This window comes from Chamaea fasciata, unplaced genomic scaffold (assembly GCF_029207755.1).
Source record: "Chamaea fasciata isolate MVZ Bird 193981 ecotype frontalis unplaced genomic scaffold, bChaFas1.0.hap1 SCAF_2, whole genome shotgun sequence".
Taxonomy (NCBI): Eukaryota; Metazoa; Chordata; class Aves; order Passeriformes; family Sylviidae; genus Chamaea; species Chamaea fasciata.
Genome location: NW_027094087.1, coordinates 96,230,797 through 96,254,679, shown reverse-complemented (window position 1 = coordinate 96,254,679; position 23,883 = coordinate 96,230,797). Strand labels below are relative to the sequence as shown.

The 23,883-nt window shown below is 37.8% G+C and overlaps 1 protein-coding gene across 4 annotated transcripts in view; it reads right to left on the bottom strand.

Moving 5' to 3' along the window:
• The window catches only part of WWC3 (WWC family member 3), a 98,194-nt gene that overhangs the window by 50,756 nt on the left and 23,555 nt on the right, over window positions 1-23,883 (bottom strand). For all 4 annotated transcript variants that reach the window (XM_066176807.1, XM_066176804.1, XM_066176805.1 and 1 more), the window contains exons 2-5: window positions 10,597-10,706; window positions 5,678-5,881; window positions 3,253-3,329; window positions 1,043-1,122 (exon numbers count right to left, since the gene is read on the bottom strand). In XM_066176807.1, the coding sequence (XP_066032904.1) occupies window positions 1,043-1,122; window positions 3,253-3,329; window positions 5,678-5,881; window positions 10,597-10,706 (471 nt within the window). The remainder of the gene's footprint in view (window positions 1-1,042; window positions 1,123-3,252; window positions 3,330-5,677; window positions 5,882-10,596; window positions 10,707-23,883) is intronic.

Genomic DNA, 23,883 nt, shown 5'->3' with positions numbered 1-23,883 from the left:
GCAAAATGCGTTATTCATGCAACATTTTCAGGAAGCTCCTGCATTAGGCAGTTTGTTCACATGCGTGCTGGAAAAAAGGCTAGGTTTCTAAATACACAGCCACATATCCAAGGTGGATCCAAGTGCTGTTCAAGCTCTTGGTCTAGCCACTGGCCCTGCTGAAGAAATCTGGAAGCCACAACAACCTGTGTTTACCTGCTATCTTTTTCATGGCCTGGCAACCTCCCTCCCTATCCCACTGGGCATCCCGTGTAAGAGCTATGTGTGTAGGTGACTAAGCAACACACAGATGGAAGTCAGGCAGTTCCCTTCCCATCAGATGGCCTGCAGGAAGAGTGGCAGGGAGAGGGCCACCACAACATTTCACAACCTCTGACACCACTGAGCATGCAGGAAACAGAGTAGGGCTGCCTAACAGCCCTGAGAGCAGTGGCAAATTGCCCTGAGCTTCCTTTCCGTACTGGGAGGAGGCAAGGACTCACATTTACATGCAGACATTTTGCACACACAATCCAAGGTCTCACAGACCACTAGATTTACAGTACAAGCACAAATCAGCCATACAGTGCAGAACAAGATGGCCTGAACAACAGCTAACAGGGAGAAGCTGTGTTGTGGTGAACAGAACTCCCCCTAAGAAAAGTTCGGTGCCCAGCCACAAAGCCTTAGTACTGCCAAGGGGAAACTACTCTACAGCATGGTGCTTTGGGCTGTGCTCCAGGCCGTAGGTATCTCCAGAAAGTATTTGGGAAATATTTTTAAAAATCTAATTCCAGTCTGGCAATATCTTGAGGAAGAGTTCAAGAACATGGCCTATAAAGCTGTTCTTGCATGTGAACCTACGAAACCACAACTCCAATCAATTCTAACTCTTCTTCCATCCTTTCATATTGTTCTCACCCTGCAGCACTATCACAGCATAAAGTGTGAAGCAAAGCATTTACGCTTGATTTTTAACAACACTTTTCTATGAAATTCATTCAAAGGCAAATAAAAGAAAAAACCCATATCCGAACAAAAGATTCACAAACTCTTAACTTACTCTTGCAGAGTTTCCACCCCTTTTTCTTTATATTGCAACTCCTGCTTCATCTGTGCCAATTCTCGTTTCAGCCTGGAAAGCTGAATAATACAAAATAATTAAAAGTAAAAATAAGTTAACAGTAACCTCACAATAAAAATAATTGGGTTTTAAATACAAAATCTTAAGCTACTTTAAAGATCTGGAAGTGATAATTTAAGTTCTCTTTTTTTGCTTTAAAATTTTGCATTAAAATAACAGAAGACTTTCTTAAATATCATAAGGCCCAATCATACAGGAGTCAAAACATTCAGCTTTCAAAGTATCAGTTTCCTCAGCTATTCTATCAGGTTTCTTTCTCCAACAGCTTATGCTAACAGCTAGCAAGTTTCAATCCATATAAATTTTCTTCTCCCTTTGTAGCAAAGACACCCCTCAACTGTCTTCAATGCTTTAGTCAACTTTAAAAAAGATGGAACATTCAATGTTGTTCATTTTTCAATTCAGGATAACAAAATTACTAGCAGCAGAACTGGTCTCTCTCCCAGGAATGGCAGCCTGGCTTTCTACAGTTATTTTCATATTATCCTGCCCTCTCAACCCTCTTGTCACTTATCTTGATCCAATCAATGAGCATAAATCAAAAGTGACATAGCAAATACGTCTCCAAAAACCTATTTTTGTGTTTTATGGAAACAGTTACCTGAGTAGGTTGTGCAGACCATGGAAGAGCCAAGAATGATCTGCAAACAGCTTCTTGGCCTCCAAAGCTGACAGATAACTGAAGGCAACAGGGGGAGGAGAATGCAAGGGACAGCATACAAATGAGGGGAACGGGGGTGTTTCAGTGAGTGGTAGTGAGGCTAAGTCTGAACAGCAAGCCCCAAGACGGGCAGGGATGGAAGAAAAAAACCTCTCTCCTCTTAAGCTACCAAATTCAGTATATTCTCTAGAATTTACCCAGAGCGCTCTTGACTTTCACATGTACATCAATATATGACAAAACCATTACAAAACTGATTAAAAAAAAAAAGAAAAAATAGTAAAAAATTGATTTTTTTCTTCAGCTCTATTACAAGAGGAAGGGGCTTTGCACCAATACCAGGATGCAAACCAGGACAATCAAGGTCCCACCATCCTACACAGCTCTCTCCCTTTTGTCAAAATTCATGGTGCCAGCCCCCAAACACTCCTATACCCTCTCCAGCTCCTTTAACACTCACCAAAAGTAAAATGAGAAAATGCATCACTAATATGACGCACACAAAAACTTCATAGTGCCTATTTCATTCTATTTCCTGAAACAACTCAATGCCTATGCACAGAGCCACTTGAACACACTACCCTATCCATGTAGTAGGTCATTTTGTTTTAAGGAAGAAGAAAGGAAAACAGTCAAAAGTGAAAACCTTGTTTATTTTCTTCAAATATTAGATAAATAAGGCTTGTTTTCTTGTTTAGAATACGCTGACATTTAGAGTATGTAAAACAAGCAAACACTAGTCAGCATGTAATAAATATACACAGATAGAATAAATGCCTTTGAAGGGTGGTGAACAGGATTTATTTTCAGAGGCACTCATGTGAAAAGTGGTCTCTACAACTAAAATGGAACACTATCCTGCAAGGATAAGTATTTTTTAAAATACTTATTTATCAAAACCATGACTCTAGTTTTTAAAAAATGTATAAATAAGGAACATTTTTGTTACAGAACTGCTTGTCATTGTCAGAATACTTGAACTTCCCTCTCCTCATAAAAGAGCTCTGGCCAATCAGCTGAAAAACTTTTTGGCCATAAGTCTATTGAATTGTGAAGAGATTTCCAAATAAGTGGCTAAACCTACAGTCCAGCAGAATGTCACTGAAAATGGGTAAATGGTATGAAGACAGTGGGTTTCAACTGAAAGAATCTGGCTGCAGAGCATTTACTGCTTGTGGTAGTTTATAGAGAGAAAGCAATTCCTGAAAGCCTGGCTGAGCTTGCCTCTGACATCTGTGACAAAAATGTCTATACTTGTAACATGGAAAAAGCATTACTTCTCAAGTCACTGAAATGCAGTTAATATAGAACAATAGGTTAGAATAAAAAAACACTTTTCAATAGTGTATTTCTATAAATGCATGCAACATTCAGTGTAAATGCTAAAGCAAAAAAAAAAAAAACCCAAACCCTCCCTCCCTCCCTACGCCTAATTCATGTTTTTACAAAATGAAAAAAGATTACTCACTCTGTCACGACGGCTGGCTATTTCTGCTTTAATCTGATATGGGTCATACTTGGTATTAGCTGAAAATCCAGAGAATGCTAAGCAGATAGAAAACAGTATTTTACTTTTTTCCCCCCTTCTTTAATACAATTGTTAAGATGCAGCACTATTTAATTAACCATTGCATTAATTCTTTTTCTTACAAGTCAGTAGGTTCTAAAATTATCCTCTGTGCTGAAGATTTCCATTTGGCACACCTGAAACTTTCTTTTTTCATCCTGACCAACACCAAAAATGGCATATAGCAGCACCACATATTTCCTAAAAGCAACTAGCTTCTGTGACAGGATGATGTCATCTACTGATGCAAGCAGTTTGTGTAATATTAACAATTACTAGTTATTTCCTAGGTACACTGATTTAACAGTATGATAGGGATTAAAATTAAAAAAACATATTGTCAGAACAAAAATTTATCAGCTAGGGAGAGAAGTTGCCTTCTAAAGCAACAGTGCAGGGAATTGAAATACAAATCAACCCTGGCAAGTGAGCTCTTAACACAGGATATCTACAGTAAGGTAACAATTACAAGCTAAAGCCTACACAGATGAAGTAAAGGTCCTAGAGGATAGACTGGGCAACAGCAACCATGATTTACAGAGTGAGCCATTCAAGGCAGCACTGGCCCACTGAAAAATGCCTGGTGTGTGAATGGATGGAGTTGTGCTGTCAGACCTTCCATCCTTCTGCAGAGCTGAAGGCTGCTGCACCGAAACCCATATCTGTGTCCAGGGCTGCACTGCGCTTTTTGACTCCTGAAAGAATGCTGCAATGCCAAGGTCATGTCAAGTGTGCAGGAACCTGCCAAAATGAGTAGTCATGCCTGGACTAATTCTCTAAATCCAGGATTTTCTATGGATTTTTTTTCTTTTTTTAAACAGTGCTGATCACAACTGAGTCACAAAACTGCTGCATGGGCACCTCCCTGCCAACCCACAACCGCTGAGCTCACCACCATCTCCCACTCGTAAGCACACGACACTGAGTCAATGGCAGCACCCACAAGCGAAGTGGAGGAAAACACTTTGTGAAGTTTTAGTTCTTTCAGTGCAACAACTTGAAAAAAGCGGTGGTGGGGGCAAAGATACTAGCTATATAAGCATCCGACTTTGGTCATGTAATTGCACTTGAATTACAAGCCATTTCTGTACAATAAAAGGAGAAGCAAGCACCCCACAGTGGAGTAGAGGAGTCAAATTAGGAAAAATAAGTGGAGAAGCAGCTTTTGGAAATCTTGAGTTGACAGCTTGAGTAATCCCCAAAAGGATATTTAAAAAAAAAAAAAAATCATCTGAGAAATCAGTCCATCCCATTTTCTCGAAAGAGATGCACAAGACCTCAAGCCAATACAAAATATATTAACACATCTTTTGAAAATTAAATACTTTTCCACCTCAAAACAAGCAAACAGTTTTAAATAATTGCTCTTACAGATTCTCATTATCAACTCCAGATACACCTTCAAAACCCCAAACTATCAGAAGATTAAGAAACATAAGTAAATTGACATTTCTTGAACATCTTCATTCTTATTAAATCCTTGGCATTTAACAGCCAACCTGCAGTTAAAACAATGACTATACAGTCATTGAAAAATGCAAATTAAAAAAGGCAGCAAAACTCCACATTCCCATGTGGCTGTTGGGTATATCTCGCTCTTTGAACTACTCCGGTTGACTCTTTGACAAAGACACCTTTTCTTACTGCACTAACCAACAGCCATGACAGTGGTGCAAGATCTTCAGAATTCAGAAAAAGTGTATCATCTACTCCAAGCTACCAGAGACATCTGAAGAATGAAAAGAGCAGGAAATCAAAGCTCTGTATCACCAACATCAGTATCACAGGCTGGCAGTCAAGAATGAGGTGAACTAATGAAATATTGTTTCCTAGTTCTCAGTCAGAGGTACTCTTGAACACAACAGCTTGCCCCTAACTCTTTATAAATTTGCTAAACAAACTATGGATCCACATAAGGTTTCCCCCAAGGTGATGGCTCCCTTCCACGTTAAGAGGAAAATAATCTTTGAGTTTAGCAGAGCAGGTATGCAGCTGATCCAGCAACATTCAGCCCTCTGATGCCTTGCAGGAAGCATCACTACTGCTGGCTCCAAAATGGGTAAAAGAGCAGCTGAGATATATGCCTGTTTAACATTACATTCCTTTTTTAATCTTAACATTTATCCCTATTAAATGTTAAATCTCTGTTGTAATAAACGTAACAGAATTAGAAGACACTGAATTGCAGAGTCAAAGGATAGCACCTCACTGCTGTAGTCAGGACCTTCATTCAGAGAAGAATCAGGTGGTGGAAATACTTCACACTATTTCTTACACCACATCTTGTGAGGGCAGGTGGGTAAAATCAAGGAAAGATAAAACTCACAGCTGGCATAGGAACGGCTGTCATCCTCACACATTTTGTGCAATTGTTGATATTCTTCTTGGGCTAGTTCAAAACGCTGCTGCTTTATTTGGTAAATCTCCTTCTTGGCATTGAGTGCCTCCTGGGCAACTATTAAATATTCCTTTAGCATGCGTTCTTGCTCCCGTCTCCATTGTTCCCTTGGGTCCTCAATTTGTGTGAGCTCTAAGGAGAAAAAAGTAAAAGCATTAAAATAAAATTAAATGACACTTCGTGCTACCAAGTCCAAGTTATTTTTGTTAACGTCCATTCTCAACCAGCACACCTGACACTACAGCGCCCAAAATCACTCCAGCCAGGATGAGAAGAAAGGATGCAGAATGAAAGAACAGGAAAGGCCTTTTCAAATATAAAAGGCACTTAAATGTTATTCTTTTCTTTACAAATCAGTGCAAACCAAAAAAAACCAGTAATTTGGCTCTAACCTTCCCTCATAGCCAACTTGAAAATTCAAGAACTACCTAAAAACCCAGAACCACAAGGAAAAGCAAAAGGTATCTCAATGCTTAATGCATAAGTCTGTAAGCAGCTGGAACTATCTTATGATACTGCATACAACTTTGCAAGTATAACATCTTAAAAGGACAGAGGCTACCCCTGCAGAGTTAAGAAGAATAAGGTAATTCAACAGAAAAGTCAGCATCCTAATCTTGAATTCATAAAGCTTTTAAATCACTTATCTTTTTTTTTTTTTTTTTGTCTTAAGAAAGAGCAGTCTGATATCTTCCTTGCCAGGGTTTAGAACAGTTTTTATTTAAAGACAAACCAAAAACAAGTTTTCACAACAAAAAAACCCTCTCATATCTATTGATTTTCAAGGTTATTACTGCAAAACAAACCCTTTGCAGTTGCAAAGCCATTTGAGGATGATAGACATTAAAATCCTAAAAAATTATTGGCTCATTTTGAGGATTTTTGTGAGTCAACAAATATGTTTTACAAGAGGATGTCCATGTAAAGCCTTGTTTTTAAATGTAATGTTAATTTCTGATGATTGAAGCTCGACCAGTAAGAAGCTGCTGTAGACATAATGTCAGTGCTCAAAGTAGTGGTAAAACCCGCGGCACAGTCAGGAGCCAAGCATCTAGCAATTTTTTCAAACTTGGCTTCTTACAAGAGATGAAAGCCAGCTACGTTTTGCATTAATCCTGAGTACATAATTCGGTATATTGGTGCCAGTGATGAAATACAAAACTGTAGAAGACTGAGCCCAACAGATTAAGAACTCTAATGGTGTCAAGGTCATGCTAGCAGCTCTACCATTTGAAAGCCATCTGAAAAGTATATAAACAAAAACAGAAAGCTCTTCAAAGTGCAGTGCTTCCAACAGATTTGCAGATGAGGTTCCCAAATAACCTTCTCTCTTAACAGCTGTACCTTTCTCTCCTCACACTGAAACAGTATAAAGATAGTGTCCACAGTTCTGCAATTTCTCCCCACTTGCCAGGGACCCCTTCGACTCCCTTCTGGATCCAGTGTCCCAAATCTATCTCCTCAGCTAAGGACAGGATGTACTTTGGCTTGTTGAGTTGCCATAAATGCTTCTCTACATGGAGGGCAAGCAGAAGAAACAGAGTTCTGACTGCTGCCCACCCTTCACCAAGGGCATTTCAATTTCCACTGCTACCTCATCTGTCCATAAGTACCACTGAAATGTGTGCAAATTTTAATATTCCTGAAACTGCTAAATCCCCATGGAAACAATAAGAAATTAGTAAATATTTATAAAACAGATAGGCTTACTAGGATTCAGTTTTTGTCTTTGAACGGTAAATTATTAGTCCCAACCTCAATAAACAGCCCAAGCTAAGGTGTTACATTCTATTACACATTAAGCTTCAGAGATTCTACACTTCAGGGCATTGCATCTCACACAGAATTATTTCAGAAGCCTTCTAAAAAGCTAGCAGCATACATCTAAGGTAGAAAAACTTCCTAAGTGCATGGGAAGCTCTCTTTTTTTCTGGTTTATGAAACTTTGCCCTGGATCTCTAAACAAGTTTGCCACATAACAAGACAAAAACTACATTGTATGATAAAATGAATTTCCTTCATTTCTTTACAACCAATTAAAAAAAAAAAAAAAAACACAACACTACAGTAACTCAAGAACAGTCCCAGACAAATGCAGAGAATATATTATTCCCTCACTGGGGAATGCCCAACTGCTTAGAGGAGACTTCAAAGGCTCCCAAGACTCTGAGGAGGAGGGAAAGGAATTCTGTGGCTGGCAACCGCCAAGGTTTTTAAGCAATGGTTGGATAACAGCCAAGAGCAGCTTAGTAAGGGTGTCAACAAAGTACTGAATTTACAGAACAAGATGGAGATCAGGGTTGGAAGCACCATTGAGATTTACAGATGATTCTTCTGTTCCTTGTTTTTTTTTTCCAGTTTAAATTGAAAACTATTGCCTAGAAATCTTTTTCTTTCTTCCTGGGTAAACAAACATAGCAAGAGATTTAGAAAAAAATCAAATGTATTGCTGCTTTCTTTTAAAAGGTGCAAGGGCAAAAAGCTTGAGAGAGTGCACAAAGCATGAGAGGTTCCTGCTAAGTGTAAGTGTAGAAAGACTCTTTTTGAGTTATCCCTTGCATTTTCTCACAGTATTTCTTGACACTGAGGCACTTCTAACTGTTTTGTCAATTAACACAGAACTCCAATGCTGCATAAAGCATTTAACCCAGTCAGCCACAAAAGGCAATCCAAATGTTTTCTCCTGAAGCTGCCATTCCAAGCAGTTCAGACATACTCATTTCAGAAAAACATTTCTTCAGCTTCTACACCATCTCTGCCACTTGTTTGACACCACCTCATGATTTACATGATTGTCCATTCATTAGTTCTCACTTCTACAAAGGAAGTTAATGCAGTCGTGATCGGTAGCTTTGTTGTCCATGGTTTAAAAATTGGATCAAGTATCCTACCAATATTTGAATAATAATTATCCAGCTATAATATCAACTCTGTCTTCTCTCTTATTATAAATCTTGCTGGTATTTGAAAGCACTGTATTAGCCTAAGGGTGACAAACCCAGTTTACTGTGATGGCTGAATTACCATTTGGGATAATATCTGTGGGCCGCAAGTAATTAGTTATCATGAAAGAGACTAATTTTGCAACCTTGTTAATTGTCGAATGATTTCTTTTACTCAGTTCAGCACAGTCCCCATGAAGTTTCTATCCCTCTGTTCGTATATTAGCTTTATTTCATACCTAATATGATTAGCGTTACTTTTCCAGACCCATTAATATTCATCTTTTTTTTCTGTCTACCCACTGATCATTTGGAAACTCAACTGCTCTTTGCAAAGACTCTTTTTGCTCTCAATTGCACAGAAAAAAATGCAAGTCAGATCTGAAATGCCTGCAATGATAAATATCCCTTCTGTAAGTTCAAAACTGAAGTCTGTGGTAAAACTGCTAATAACAAAATTTGAAAAGCAAAAGGAAGCCCTTTCTTTGCATGTGATGGTGATTGCTATTCCTGTGACAGGCTTAAGAGTAGCTTTTTTAAGGCACAGCATTGAAACAAGAGTTCATGTTCTACTCATTTTCTGTAGGGATTTTAAAACTACCTGCAAATTAAAAAAAAAAAAAATTAAAAGGGTTGGAAATATCTTCTTTTTTTTAAAATATATGCATTCATGCATATACTTCGGTGCAAGTGCACTCCACTACTGTACTCCAAGGTATTCCTCAGTTTTCATTAAAATTCAACATCACTAAAGTTACCACGACAGCAATCCTTAAACTGATACTTTTTTAAACTCAGAGCTATTGTAACAATTACCTAACAGTCTGTATTTATTGCCTTGGAATTTTCTTGTCTATCTATCCTTGTGATGAATGTATTAACAGCTGTTTAAAGTTTATGATTTAGTTAATGATCTTTGTTAAATTTCACAACAAATAAGTACCCATATAGGTCAAACAATACCATGGGAACATTTATTATCCTGTTATTTGCGTTTTTTAAAGCAAGTAATTGTGAAACCACAATACACAAGTAATTCCAATGATGGCTGGAAGCCCAAAATTATTTCTACACTTTCATTTTTTAATTGACTAGATTTCAGGTAGATAGTATTGAGGTTGGTTTTTCAGATTATATTATTTACCATTGCTGTGACAGCCCATATAACTACTTTCTTCTTTTCTTAGTCCCCACCAACTGCCAATTCCCACAATACTGAAAACATGCACTCAATGGCGATAAGAAGCTTAATGATAGCACAACAGTAACAGCAGCAGCAGTACAAAGCTATAAAGATAAGACATTTCTTTTTAAGTAGAACGGACAAATGTGCCACAGTGATGAAACAAAGCTCAGCAATAGTCCAAAAGGGAAAGCATTGGAAATTAGTTTCCAAAAGGGACATCTGTTGTCTTCTTGATAGCATTTTGTACTGTATTAAAACAGAAAACATGTATTGCTTAAGCAAGGATGAGATTACTATATTTCACAGTGCTTCTGATTAAAAATCAGCACACTTCTCTCAGAATGTATTTTGGTTTTCAATCTAGAAGAGTGAACTATGGATGACTGGAAAATAGGAAATATAAGAATATAACACAAAAATCTTTCTTACAGATGGCAAAAAGCAACAACAAAATTATTAATACTACACAGTATGACCAAAGAAACAAAAATATTTTTATACACTATAGCTCATAGTTTGTAAAATTCTTTACAAATGGAATTCTTTAAAATTATGCCCCCATAATATGAAAGATAAGGAAACACATTCTGCAAGAAATTACTTGCATACATTTTCTCACTTGTAGCACGAGGTGTATGAATGGTATTGGAAGCAAAGTTAGCGGCAAGAGTAAACACCAGCTTGCTAGTATTCCTCCAAACAATCACAAATCTACTCACGATTTATGTGGTCCATATAATAAACTCCAATCTGTTGATCGTAAACAGTTTCCCATCCTAAAGGAAGTTCATCACCAACACAGTCCGCAAACGTCAATGGCTTTGTAATCCTGTAAAAATAAAAAATAGCACAAATAAATACAAAAGGTGCAGAGTTTACAATGCAATGAATGTTATTACATGTTTTGAAGATATCTTCACCAGTTGATCAAATACTAGTTATGCTACTTAGGAATGTGCTGATAATTACAAACATGCAGTTTCAAAATAAATTTCCATTTAAATATGCTGACAGATACTCCCCAAACAGGTAAGACAAGCTTCTCCCCTCTAGTTTCTATGTATAACTATTTAATTATAATGGCATGCAGTCCTGCCAGTTCTTCTCCCATACTGCAAAGAACACAAATTTGAAACTGGAATTCACCACTGTTGAAACTATTAGAAGCTTTATAGGTTTCAACTTCTTCCTGGTGACAACATAGCACAATAGCTTGTCTTTAAAAAAATAACATAAAATTCAAGACAGCAGTATATAACAAACTTCCCCTTTTCAATTATACATTTCCAACTATTAATTATATTCTCTTGGTCCAGACATGTCCAAACTACTTCCTCTCCCTCAAAAAGAAGAGAGACAAACAAACATCTCTGAAAAATTCTAAAGCAATTAGAGAAGAAATAATAATTAGTAAGTAACAGCATTACTATCTAGCAGCTTAAAATATCACAGCTCTAGTTAGACAAAGTCTTAATATATCAGTAGGCAATAGAAAACTGAAACAGCCATCTCAGTGTTGACAGGAACATTGAAAGTACTGGGTTCCATATTATACAAAAAGACTCTAAATCAACACTGCTCTAGAACAGCAAGGTATATAAAAAGCAAGGAAGAATAAATTATATCAATATAAAAGCCTTTACGCTCAGTCTAATCATGTTGATTACCCAAATATTCATTTTAATCTTTACTTAACTGCTAGGGCAATGTTTTCCTCTAAAAGCTGTCGCTAAATTCATTTTCTGAAGAGCTACTAATAAAGTAATTTCAGCTATACATGGGATACAGATACAACACCTTCCTCATATATTTGTTGAGGCATTTCTAATACGTAGAAAGACGACATCTTTGCAAACATTTAACACATGCAATAATTTACAGACCAACTTAAGGTGAACATAATCTATAGCATAACGTTGCTCATTGTAATTCCATTTGTATGTTGTAATACCCAATATTAAGGTTTTCTGACACCAGATTTGGACTATGCTTACAAATACACTGCTGAATGGAGAGACCATTAGGAATCATAATTGCCTTTCATCTGGTAACACCTGTATAACACAGTAACTTTTTCTGAACTAAAGTACATCTGTCTTTGAACTTGGAATTTGTTTCCCACCCCAAAATAAAACCAACCAGAACAATCTAGTGGTAAAGACTTCAAATGATGGAAACACGGCTGCAGCTACATTCTAGCTAGTCCAGTGGTGCAGGAAGCACACCACTCAACCACTACCAAAGAATACATAACTTTGCACACAGCAAACACAAAAACTGCATTTACCTGCCTCCTGAAACTATTTCAAAGTGATTGAGATTACAGTGTTCAAAACTGACTGTAGTAGAATTAAAAAAAAAAATCCTTACTAGTTTCAATGTCGCATTGCAACAGTTCTGCACAGAAAAATCAAGTAGAAAGATAAAGCTATTCAGGTCAAATAATAGCTTGATCCTATTTGGTTGATAACACTTATAAACAGTTTAACAAGAAGAGTTAACAACAGTTTAACAACAAGCTTATACATAAGCTTGTACACCACGATTTAAATTAAAAATTTTCCATTACTGTCAAATACGTAGTTTACACCATGTAATCATGCAAATCCACAGACACTGTATTCAAGAAAGAAAATGTTATTAGGAACTGACATGCACTCTCACTAATTCATCTAGCAGTCAGGCAGACCAGATATTGCCAAAATACGCTTGATCCCCCTGGAATTCAGTCAAATATTAAACATACAAAGTGCAGCATTTTTTCTTAAACTCCCATGGTCTTTTTCTGAAGACATCATGTTTACAATTTCTCAAAGTAGTCTAGACATCAGCTCCTAAATTACTGCACTATAGACAAGATTTTCTTTGGAATGAGTTATGAGACTTGCATGCCTGTTACACAAACATACCCTCACCCTTTACTCATAAATAAAACCTGCACATGATACTCTAACTTTTCACACTACAAAATCTTTAATTCAATGCTCTCTGTGATCCTGCCAGGACTCAGACTTGCAGGACAAAGACAATGTTCACTTTTTGGGAAAGGGAGACTGAAGAAAACCAATGCATCTGGTCTAACCAGTTTTCATTACAGTGTTAAAAAAGCATGTGTGAACAGTTTAATTAATGGTTTTGAAGGAAAACTTGTAGGAAAAAAACCCCAACACATAAAAACCTGTCTTCCAGATACTCAGACCATTATTAAGTTGATGTTGCTCGTTTTAAACGATAATCAAAGTTGCTCCAAATTGGATTCCCTTCAGACAAAGCATAATGTCACATTGACTCAATTCAGTCACATTTATACCTATGTAGTTGGACCTTCAGCCAGAGACATGAAACTAAGAATTGGAAGTTTCTGCCTGTGTTTTGCACTGCTTTGACTAAGTAAACTGAAAAAATACCTTTCTAGTTTAACCAGCACAACTCTGAGGACAAGATTAGTTTCTTGCCAGTTAAGGAAACAAGGGTTTTTCAGAGTAACAAAGACAAAATGGAACAGATGCAGATATCCACACTGGAGGCCAGCCACAAACTACAGCAGTCAACTTCTGAAATTAAGTATCTTCTGGAAATACTGCTTTACCCTCTGGGTTTGTTTTTAATTAGCTTATGTTATTTAAAATAGAACAGATCTTTTCTACTTTTTTATAAAGAATTGTACAAGGTACAAACACCTCTGTTAAAACATTTCAAAGTATTGAAATAAAGACAAAAAACTTTGCAAAGCATCACAAAGACAAAGACACAACAAAAATCCTGCCACCTTTGATTAAACAAAAAACAGGGCTGTCCCAAACTCTGCTATTCACAGTAAAGAAAAACTAAGGCATTTATCTGTGATCTTGGTAGTAACCAATAACACACTCACCCCTGATCACCTCCTGTTTCCTTCAAAACAACTGGCAGACACTAACAAAAAGGTTCTGAACTTTCAGCTGAAGATGAAAATTGAAGATGAAATTCCAAAAGGATAAAGGCACCCAATCAGTCCTTAGGCACCCAATCTTTTGTGATTCTGAAACCCTTCAGAAGCAAATACAGAATCACATAAAAAAGCTACCATAATTAAAATCCAGCATATCAAAGCCAGAGAAAAATCTTCGAGCAATGTCATGCACCTTGGATCTGTCACTTCTAACTCTGCCCAAATTATATGTTTTCATTAAGAAAATATAAGTCTGGTATTTGCATGCAATCCAACAGACACATCTGAAAACCCAAGCTTTATTCACATCTTCTCTGCATCAATTACCAAGCTAAACAGTTAGAATACAGATATTAAACTGTAAAATAAAACCAAACAAGTGACTAAAGTAAGTTTCTTTTCCTCCTTGCATACTTATTTTGTATCTTTATCCACTAGGACACAAATAACGATTCCAGAACACATTATTACAACTTTCTGAATATGCATCAGCAAACCAAGTATTTCTTGAATGCATTAGCTCATGGCAGGGACTGGATGGGTAGAAGAAAAGACATTAAAAGATAATGACTAAATACCATTTTAGATAATTTACTTCAATAGTGTTTTCACGTTCAGATACATTGTTAACAGCATCTAACTTCAACACCGCCTTTCCCTCCAAAAAAACCTCACAGAAAACCTCAACCTTTAAATAATAAAGAAAAGCTTCTCGGTCCAAAGACATACCCTGCATCTCCAAAGCACAGCTTCACAGACAGAGCAGGGCAACTTCATTGCCATAGACCTTCAAAACCAGAACCACATCACTAAAAACACAAGGCTTTGGAAAATACTAGATAAGATCTTCGGTCTTCCCATGGCCCTGATGCCGCATTAAGAGCGCCCTGGCTGCTTGAAATCCCTAGGTCTAATTGACTAAAACTTTTCCTGGGAGGAACTAAATAAAGACAAACAGAGCCTGTTTTTCCAAGATCTTGAACAGGAAATCGAAAAGGTGTTCCATAGTAGAAACACTGTTGTAAACTAGTCGCCCTCCTTTAAACAACGCTGAGACACCTGAATTACATACAGGGTCACCCCACCTTTCAAAGTGGGCCTGGATTAAGAGGAAAGCACTGACCACGAGGGCTAATTATGAAAAAGAACCACCAAGTCCTGAACAAAAGTCATTGTCTGTAGGAGAAGAATGCAAGAACAGCAGCTGTCTACAGTGTTGCCAATTTTGTTTTTGACTTTGGTCAGGTCAAAAAATGTCAAATAAATTTGATACACCTCCACGACTAACTAGGAGAAAAATTTCCTTAAACCCGATCTCAGTCTGAATTGTCATCTAATGGGATAGATGGTTTTGCCTGACAAATGCAGATATAGAAACTGTATTACTTATTTACTAGGAAACTGCATTAATTCACACTAGAGATCTGAAGAACACCATACAATTTAAAAATGAGGAATAGAATAACCACAAAAGAAGTGGCAATCTGATAAATCTAGCAACAGTTTACCCAAGAAAAGTATTACGCCAAGTATATTACTAAAGCATCACAAGGCAAGAAAGAGAAAAGGCAAAATGAGAAATCATGCACACACTTTATGCTTTCAATGTCGCCTTCTTATCTCCTTTCAAACATGAATTTAAGTAACAGACATTGTCATAAAGTTCAACTAACCCTCTTGTCTTGTACCATGGCTCCTATTCCCTCCAAGTGCACAGAGAAACAAACAAACAAAAAAAAAAAACAAACCAACAAAAAATCCCAAACAAACCCAATCAAGAAATTGAGAAGGAACAAAAGATTTTTTTGTTGTTGTTGTCTCACAGACACTAGTAAGAAGAGCTGCTTACACTGAGGGGGAGAATGGGAGGATTGTTATTACATTGTTTCTAAAAGTCACACTGCAGTCCTGCAGGCACTTCTTCAGCATCTTCCACCACCACAGGTCTGGCGTGGGCAGCAAGACCATCTCTGTGAGCCACAGAGAGTCTGCAGCCACACCCGCATCATGACCCCGAGCAAGCTGCCCTCCCCAAGAGCCACTGTCCCCAAGCAGGGCAGGGACACGGCAGCACACGCTGCCCAGCTGCCGAGGGAAGGAGCTTCCTCCACAGGGCAGAAAGAGGCACCGGTCAGAGCCACGCAGCCTCACCCTGGGGCAGCACACGCCAGGCAGGCACAGGCTGCTCGCAGTGAATGCCACCATGAGCTCCAGATCCACTGCTACAGCGCTCTGTGGAGTACCCCATGGTTTTCCTCCTCATCTGTCCTCCATCCACTCAGCTCTCCGTAAGCAGCCAAATCATAAAAATTAACTGGATTTTGAAATAAAGTTTGGCAAATTACATACCAACTGCTTAGTCAAAAGTACAACGAAGTTCACCAAACTGTATGTATCTTTTCAAGATACAAGTTTCTTTTAACCTTTTTCTCAATCCAATTTATATATCTTCATTTTACTAAGTGATTTAACCTCAGACTGAATAAAATACTTCACTGAGTATCTACTCAACTCTTCATTAAAACAAATGCACAATACAGATAGCCAGACTGAAACTTACATAAATGAAATTCTGTGCTCAGGATAAAGATTTAAAGAAGGTAACCTGTTCAGAGTCATTGTTGGGATACATTTCCCTTGGAAAAAAAATGGTACCCTCCAGCAAGGAAATAACACTACCAACTCTTCTAAAGGTCACTTGAAATTCAGTCTTTTTAAGACCACACTGTATTTTCTATCTATTTATGTTATTATATTTCATTATTTTTTTTCTCAACAAATAAGCTGATGACAGAATGCTAATGCACTCCAATCAGTGTATTTGCTTCAATTTACAGTAACACAAGCCAACACACATAAATCAATGTGCAAAACACAAGGCACGGGATGGCACTAGCTAGCCACTTGTACAGTAATAAATCAACATCTTGAAGTGAGAGAAAAATGTGTGATCGCTATCAGACCATTTTTTTTAATTTAAACTCTGAACAATTAGATTTTGTGATGCAAAATGTATGTAAAGCTACACAGCTAAGAGAGAACCTATATGATTTTTTGACTTGCAAGAATAGCAGCCTACATTGTCTATAAACACCTCTAAGAAATGTACCCAAGAACACCCTCTTACCTTTCACTGCTCTAGGAACAATAAACCTTTACTAACAAGCAACAATAGACAAATAACATACTTTTGTTTTTACCCTTTCTCATAATCCCCAAAAACAAAACAGCTGGAAAATACTGGCTTAGTATGTTGAAACATAAAATGCTATGTCCAATTGCAGCTCTCGCATAACTTGTCTGGCTGCTCAGGAACTGCTGAAACAGTTCCACACAAGCAGCCAAGTCTTCCAGCAGCTATCCATTTCTTAACAGCAGCTACGATCCATATCCAAATTCAGAACACAAATATTATGGGAAATTCTTGCTGAAAATATTTCATGTACACGATGAAAATGCCTTTCTCAAAAATCATAGCCAGGTTAAAAGTCAGTGCTTTTAAGAAAACTATTTCTGTGTCTGCAATTTATTGAGGATACACAGTAAAAAAATGGGCAGAGGGTTAAGTAGGACTATCCATGAATGCTTTACATAGATAGCCCCAAGTGACCAGCAACTGTACAAAGCCACTAGCCAAATCCTAAGATCAGTAGTGGGACGATTGCTGGAGAGTCTGGTTGAAGAAATGCAGACTGGATGGCAGATGACTTGACTGCTAGACCAGAAAATAAGACAAAATTATATATGGCAGCTGGGTATAAACAGTAAGAGGAAAACAGCAGGGATATGAGGCAGATAAGACAGCCAAGGAGGAGAAATTAGGAGACTACCGTTTCTGATTTCAAACTGCAACTTCAAACTTCAAACTGATTTCAAACTGATTTCAAATTGCACCTTCATACTGAATATGCTCTGTTAGAAAGAGTAACATGCAAAATATTTACAACTTTTCTTTTGCCAGTGCTACTCAAAAATCTCTAAATATTTACAAGATCTTCCAGAGGACTTCTGTAATGTGTGAGACTCCAAAAAAAAAAAAAAAACAAACAAACAAAAAAAAAAACCCACCTAAAAAAAACCCCTAAAACCAAATGAGTACGAATCAAAAGCCTAAATTAAACAATAAAAAAAAATTAACAGAGAATTTCAAAGTTCGAGAAGCAGGCTGAATTCTTCCACTTTGGTAAGAAGCCTAACATGACACTACACGTGTCCAGACACAGCACAGCTTTACAGGAAGCAAGTATGCAGTGCTCTAGTTTCACTGATTCTGAATCAACATTTTTAACTTTTATCCAACATCTATGCATAGCAGCATCTTTCAACAACGTCTAATTGATAATTAAGGTCCCAGTTAGTAAAGGCCAGGCATGTAGTTATGCATTTATTTCTCCCATCCTGCAAATCACAACTCTGCAAACCTTCTGCTGGAGACAAGCAAGTCATCCAGCTGTCAGATTTTTATGTTCTCAGAATACACTAAAACCCTTTTCTATGTTCACTTCTATCTAACAAACTGCTTGATGGCTGTAAGCTTAGTTTTGCAAACATTCCTCTGGTTTGAGAATATAAATATCTAGCTAACTTATTTGACCATGATCCTGCCCATCAGTTCACTAAACCACTGTAGAAGAGTCAGTGGGAGAGGCAATAAGTGTATGCCTCCCTTATGTATGGGTGTAAGGGTATGTACACACCCTTACAGCAGAGGAGTGTATATGCGCTTGTGTGTAAGTGTATGCCTACACAGAAAATTATTCACTTCTGATTGCTGGTCACAACTTCTGTATGCAACTATCAGATGAGGAGGAAACATCTGCACTTTCCTAATGGAAGTCACCCAAGCAAGGGTGAAAAAGTGCATCTGGCAAGATCTTACCAGCAAGTTCTTAGCAATAAGTATTTTGCGCATGAACAAAAATCATGGGAGGAGTTCAAAGCAGGAAGAAAATGTAGCAGACAGGAAAAGGGTCCCCAGCAGACAAGGAGGAACAAAAATGGGACATAAAACTCCAAATTCAAGCTGATGAAGCTCCACATGTTAGAACAAAAGGAGGCACCAAAAGAAGCTTTACATACATTTCAATTAGAAGTAAAATGGCCTTACATGCTGCAAGACACTATCATGCAACCGAATATTTCCTGTGGACTCTTGCATGATCGCTTGAAGATTATCTCAAAAAAGATTAGGACATCCTCACTATCACACTGCCTCTTTCACGACAAGTTTATTAAATGTGTTGGCTATCACTGTTTATTAGTGCAGTAGAAAAGTAAAAGTGTAAGGTTCTTGAAAACCATCTATCTACTGTGTCTTCTTGCTAACCTCAGGTGTCCTATATCCAGAAAGATTACACCTGCATTAACTATCTTGTTACCTTTAATCTGATTTTGCTAGACTAAATTTTTCTTCAAAATTTTGAAGTCTATGTGATTGTCCCAAACATTATAGCAGAGATTATGCTACAACTTTTTAAGACCTAATGGTAATTCAAGTTTCTGTACATTTATAATGGTTATCTCTTCACCACTGAAGGTGTTCCTCTCCCTAAAATTTATCATTCTTCTTTACCAATTATCCAGATTGGAATTAACTAAATATATATGTGTGTGTGCATATACATCTATGTACACACATACACAAGTGATTTGTCCACACAATGTATTGATTTGTCCAAATACCATTCAAGTGTCAAATGACTGAAGTTTAACTTAGACATTCTTCAGTAAAGAAAACACTGTGAAACATTTCTGTGAACACTTTAAACCACTTTAGACAAGTCTCAACAAAACAAAAAATCCTACATGAACTGGTAGTCTTTGGGCTGACCAGAAAGCAAGTAGTTGAAGATGCATAGAGGTTAACATTAGAATCTTGAAGTATATATGGAATTACATCCCAATGGATGCAGGACTGGAAGGGACACTAAGCAAGTTCGCAGACAACACAAAACTGGGAGGAGCTGTTGACTCCCTCAAAGACAGGGAGGCCCTCAAAGGCAGAGACATCTTCACATTTTAGGAGATAGGCAATCACCAACTGCATGAAGTTGAACAAGGGAAAAGTGCCAGATTCTGTACCTGGGATGGGGCAGCTCTGGATTTATGGACACACTGGGGAAGGAGAGGCTGGAGAGCGGTGCTGCAGAAAGGGACCTGAGGGTCCTGCTCCATGGCAAGTTGCACATTAAGTCAGCAGTGCCCTGGCAGCCAGGAGGGCCAACCCTGTCCTGGGGGCATCAGACCCAGCATGGCCAGCCAGGAAAGGGAGGGGATCATCCCCTCTGCTCCGCACTGGGGCGGCCTCACCTCCAGTGCTGGGGGCAGCTTTGGGTGCTGCAATGTAAGAAAGATATTAGCGAGCATCTAAAGGAAGGCAACAAAGATGGTGAAGGGCCTTGAGGAGAAGCCATATGAAAAGCAGCTGAGGGCACTCGGTCTGTTCAGCCTGGAGGAGACTGAGCAGAGGCCTCACTGCAGTCTACAGCTTCATCATGAGGGGAAGAGAACGGGAAGGCACTGATCCCTCCCCTATGGTAACCAGTGACAGAACCCAAAGGAATGGCTTGAAGTTTTGTCAGGGGAGGTTTAGAGCGTGGTTGGGCACTGGAACAGGCTCCCCAGGGCTACAGCATGAAGCCTTACACATTTCAAGAAGCATTTGGACAATACTCTTGGGCACAGGACTCTTGGAGATAGTTCTGTGTGCGGTCAAGAGCTGGACTCTAATGATCCTTGTGGGTCTGTTCCAACTCAGAATATTCCACGATTTTGTGAAAATCTCTCATACACTAAGAAGGTTGTTCATTCTAGAAAACATGGCAAGAGCTAAAGGGATTTTTTATTTCTGTAGTCTGAAAAAAACAATGTTTTAGAAAAGGCTATAGCTAATGCTCCCCTACATGTAAATTGAAGTTTAATGACACTAGAAACAGACATCCATCACGCCTATATGCACAAACAAGCCTAGCACTACTCTAGGTGAAATTTTAGTTAATTTGATGTTTTAAAATATTTTAAGCCCCAATCCTCAAAAAACTTACTATATTTGGAGCATATTCAATTAAATTTTACTGAAATTACATTCAGAAAACTATTTTCACCAACAAATATTATTCAATTATATTAATAAAAAAGAAAACATATGTTAAAAGTTACCAGAAACCATTTCTAGAGAAATTAAGCAGAAACTGACAAACAATGGGAGGAAAAAGTAAATGCAACTGGCCTGAGTATAAAAAAAAAAAAAAAAGGTTGGACAAATACATATTCAAGAGACCATTCTTTTCAAGTCTTGGAACAAAGTGATGTGTAGATAAGTGCCAAAAGAATATGCATACCATGACTTCACATACATCCTATTCAAAACAAATTGTGAGGTAAAACAGTAAACAAAGGCCTCACACCCAGAAAAGTCTACAATGCCAGCTAATATTAGAAATTCAAGACAAGAGTTTCTTATTTAACCTTTCAAAACAGCTTTTCTCCTCATCTTCCAACACACTCGAAAATGTGTTATACTCATCCTGTATTTTTCCTAAAAGTACCACATATGGCATTTCTCAAACATGTTCAATTATCACATTCCTGGAAATTTTATGGACTCTTTTGTACCATTTCTATGTTATGTCTTCAAACATAGTACTGAGCTGTCACGCACTGACTTTGCCTGTAAAACAGAGAAATGTTGCCTTGTAAAAGGCCACAGCTCTGGCTCCAAGCCCCCCTCAGTGGAGTGGGTGCCCAAGGGCATGGAGGGAAACCTGCAACCAGAGAGGACATCACACTGACCGGCAGCAGCCCCCTGCCCAAAGTGCACTGCAGATCTGCAAGGAAGGCTTTCCACACTGCTCCTCTTCTTCAGTTTTTGAACGACATGAATAAAGCAATATTTTATGTAAGGGTGAAGGAGTGCAACTAATGTGACATGCACACTGCATCCAAGGGCACCGTTTCAATCACTTGCCTGTACAGTTACTAGGCTTGACTTAGCACTAAGCAACTGAAGTGGAAATATGTTGACAGGATCTTTGATGCTCTTGGGTTTCAGAGTCCATTTCTGGCAAGCACTGATCTACAGCAGTCACCTCATTACTTAAGGTTTTACCACTCTTCCAGGAGTAACAGACCCTTAGTCAAACATAAATGGATGCATGTTTCAGCTGCCTGGAAGTGGTGATGGACAAGTCATTAGCAACTATTGTATACGTTAGCATCCTCAATCCACCCATTTATTTCAAAGCTCCATATTTTAAGTGGCATTACAAAAACAGTTAATGATTACCTATAAGATATTAAAAGTGGTCTAAAAATAAACCCATTAAAGCGAACTGTGCTTAAAATGTGTCTTATTTTCCAAACATAATCAGGAGAGCTAACAGAAGAAATTTCACCTCCCTAAAATCTTTGCTGCTTTTATTCCAATGGAGCAACAACCCCTCTGCAAAGTAAAATCATTTCTTTAAGCCAAATAACTGCCTAAGGTAAAAAACAATGGTTCTCCAGCGATTTGCAGCCTTGCTACATTTCCTTCTCCACAGCTCACGCTTTGCCTTTAAAATTACAGACACAGTTGTCAAGTTACTTACACTTTATGACATGTTACTTTATATAATTCCTAATCTTTTGATTCTCAACAGTCTCAACCTACCAGTCACAAACAGAAATTCATGTTATCTACATACATATAATGCTAGCATAGTTGCTGTGGAGAAGATTCTCTAAAACATGCACTTGAACTCTTAGAAGTGCTTCCACACTCCAGGTTGGCAGCCTTGTCAGACAGTAATTTTCAAGATTTTAGGAAAACTTAACCCTGTTCTCCCAAAACACAATTATCCTACTATTATTATTCCCCAAATATACTTGCTTCCTACAGTCTTCCTTAATGCTGACCTTGCAAATTAATGCAGTATATTCCCCAATCAATACTAGCAATTTAGTAATATCTCCCAAAGTCAGTTTTACAGATTTATGTTCATCTGAACATAAGGTTCTGAACATTTTTAAGAGGTTGAACTTACGAAGTTTGATGCTATTACTTCTATGGTTGCCAGTAGTTGTACAATGTCTTATGTCTGAGCTTTCAGTTAGACTAATGAAGTAACTCCCAGTAAGTACTATGAGGAATCACTCACAACTTCACTATCATGCTTTTACATATATACAAGAATTAAAAACACTCTGAAAAAATCCCGTTAAATAATGTACTTTTAATGAATTACAATAATGCAGTATGAAAAAAAACTTAGAAGAATCTGCTCAAACCCAATGTAAAAAAACACTTCGAACTCTTAGAAAAAAATATTTTTGATATAAGAAAATAAATCAAACTATAAAACAGCACAAGTAGTGTTGGAAGTTATTTTACAGTATAAAATTTCACATATACCAGAAAACAAAAAAGTAAAAACCAGTCAACAGGAGAAAAAGCACAACTCTAGAAGACTGACCATGCCAACAAACCTACAGTGAACTTATATTGAACATAACTGAACATCAATGAATACCTCTTCATTAAAACAGCAGTGGAAATATGATTAAATATATAGTAAGATATTGAAGAGACTTCAACAGTAGACAGCCTCCTCTTCTTCCGCCCCATCTCCCATGATGGAGAAGGTTAAAAATAGAGGCTTCCGTTTCCTTGGATTATTTCACTTTAAACTTTTCTAGAGCACTGAAATAGCTACTTCACCAGCTTCCTACATTTGTGTTAGAGAAGGACTGTTAAAAACACACATTTACAGCAACTCAGGAAACTGACTTCTGTGGTTTGCATTATTATTATCATTTGTAAATGACAAGTCTCTCTAGAAGTGGGAGGTATCTCTTCCGATGCTCCTTTTGGATATGGCTCACCCAAAGGTCCCTTGCACCACATAGTAACATATTTTGGGAATAAGCTGTACTGGCATATTTTTCTATATTTATGCATTCCTCTGCAGTTAGTAAGTGCAGATATTTTCAGTGCACAGTGCTCAGTTCCCCATATCCGAAAGCAGCTCCACTACTAGGAAGGAAAGCTTAAGAGCTGTAGAAAGAGAGCTTCAGCTTCAGCTCCCTCCCTCCTCAA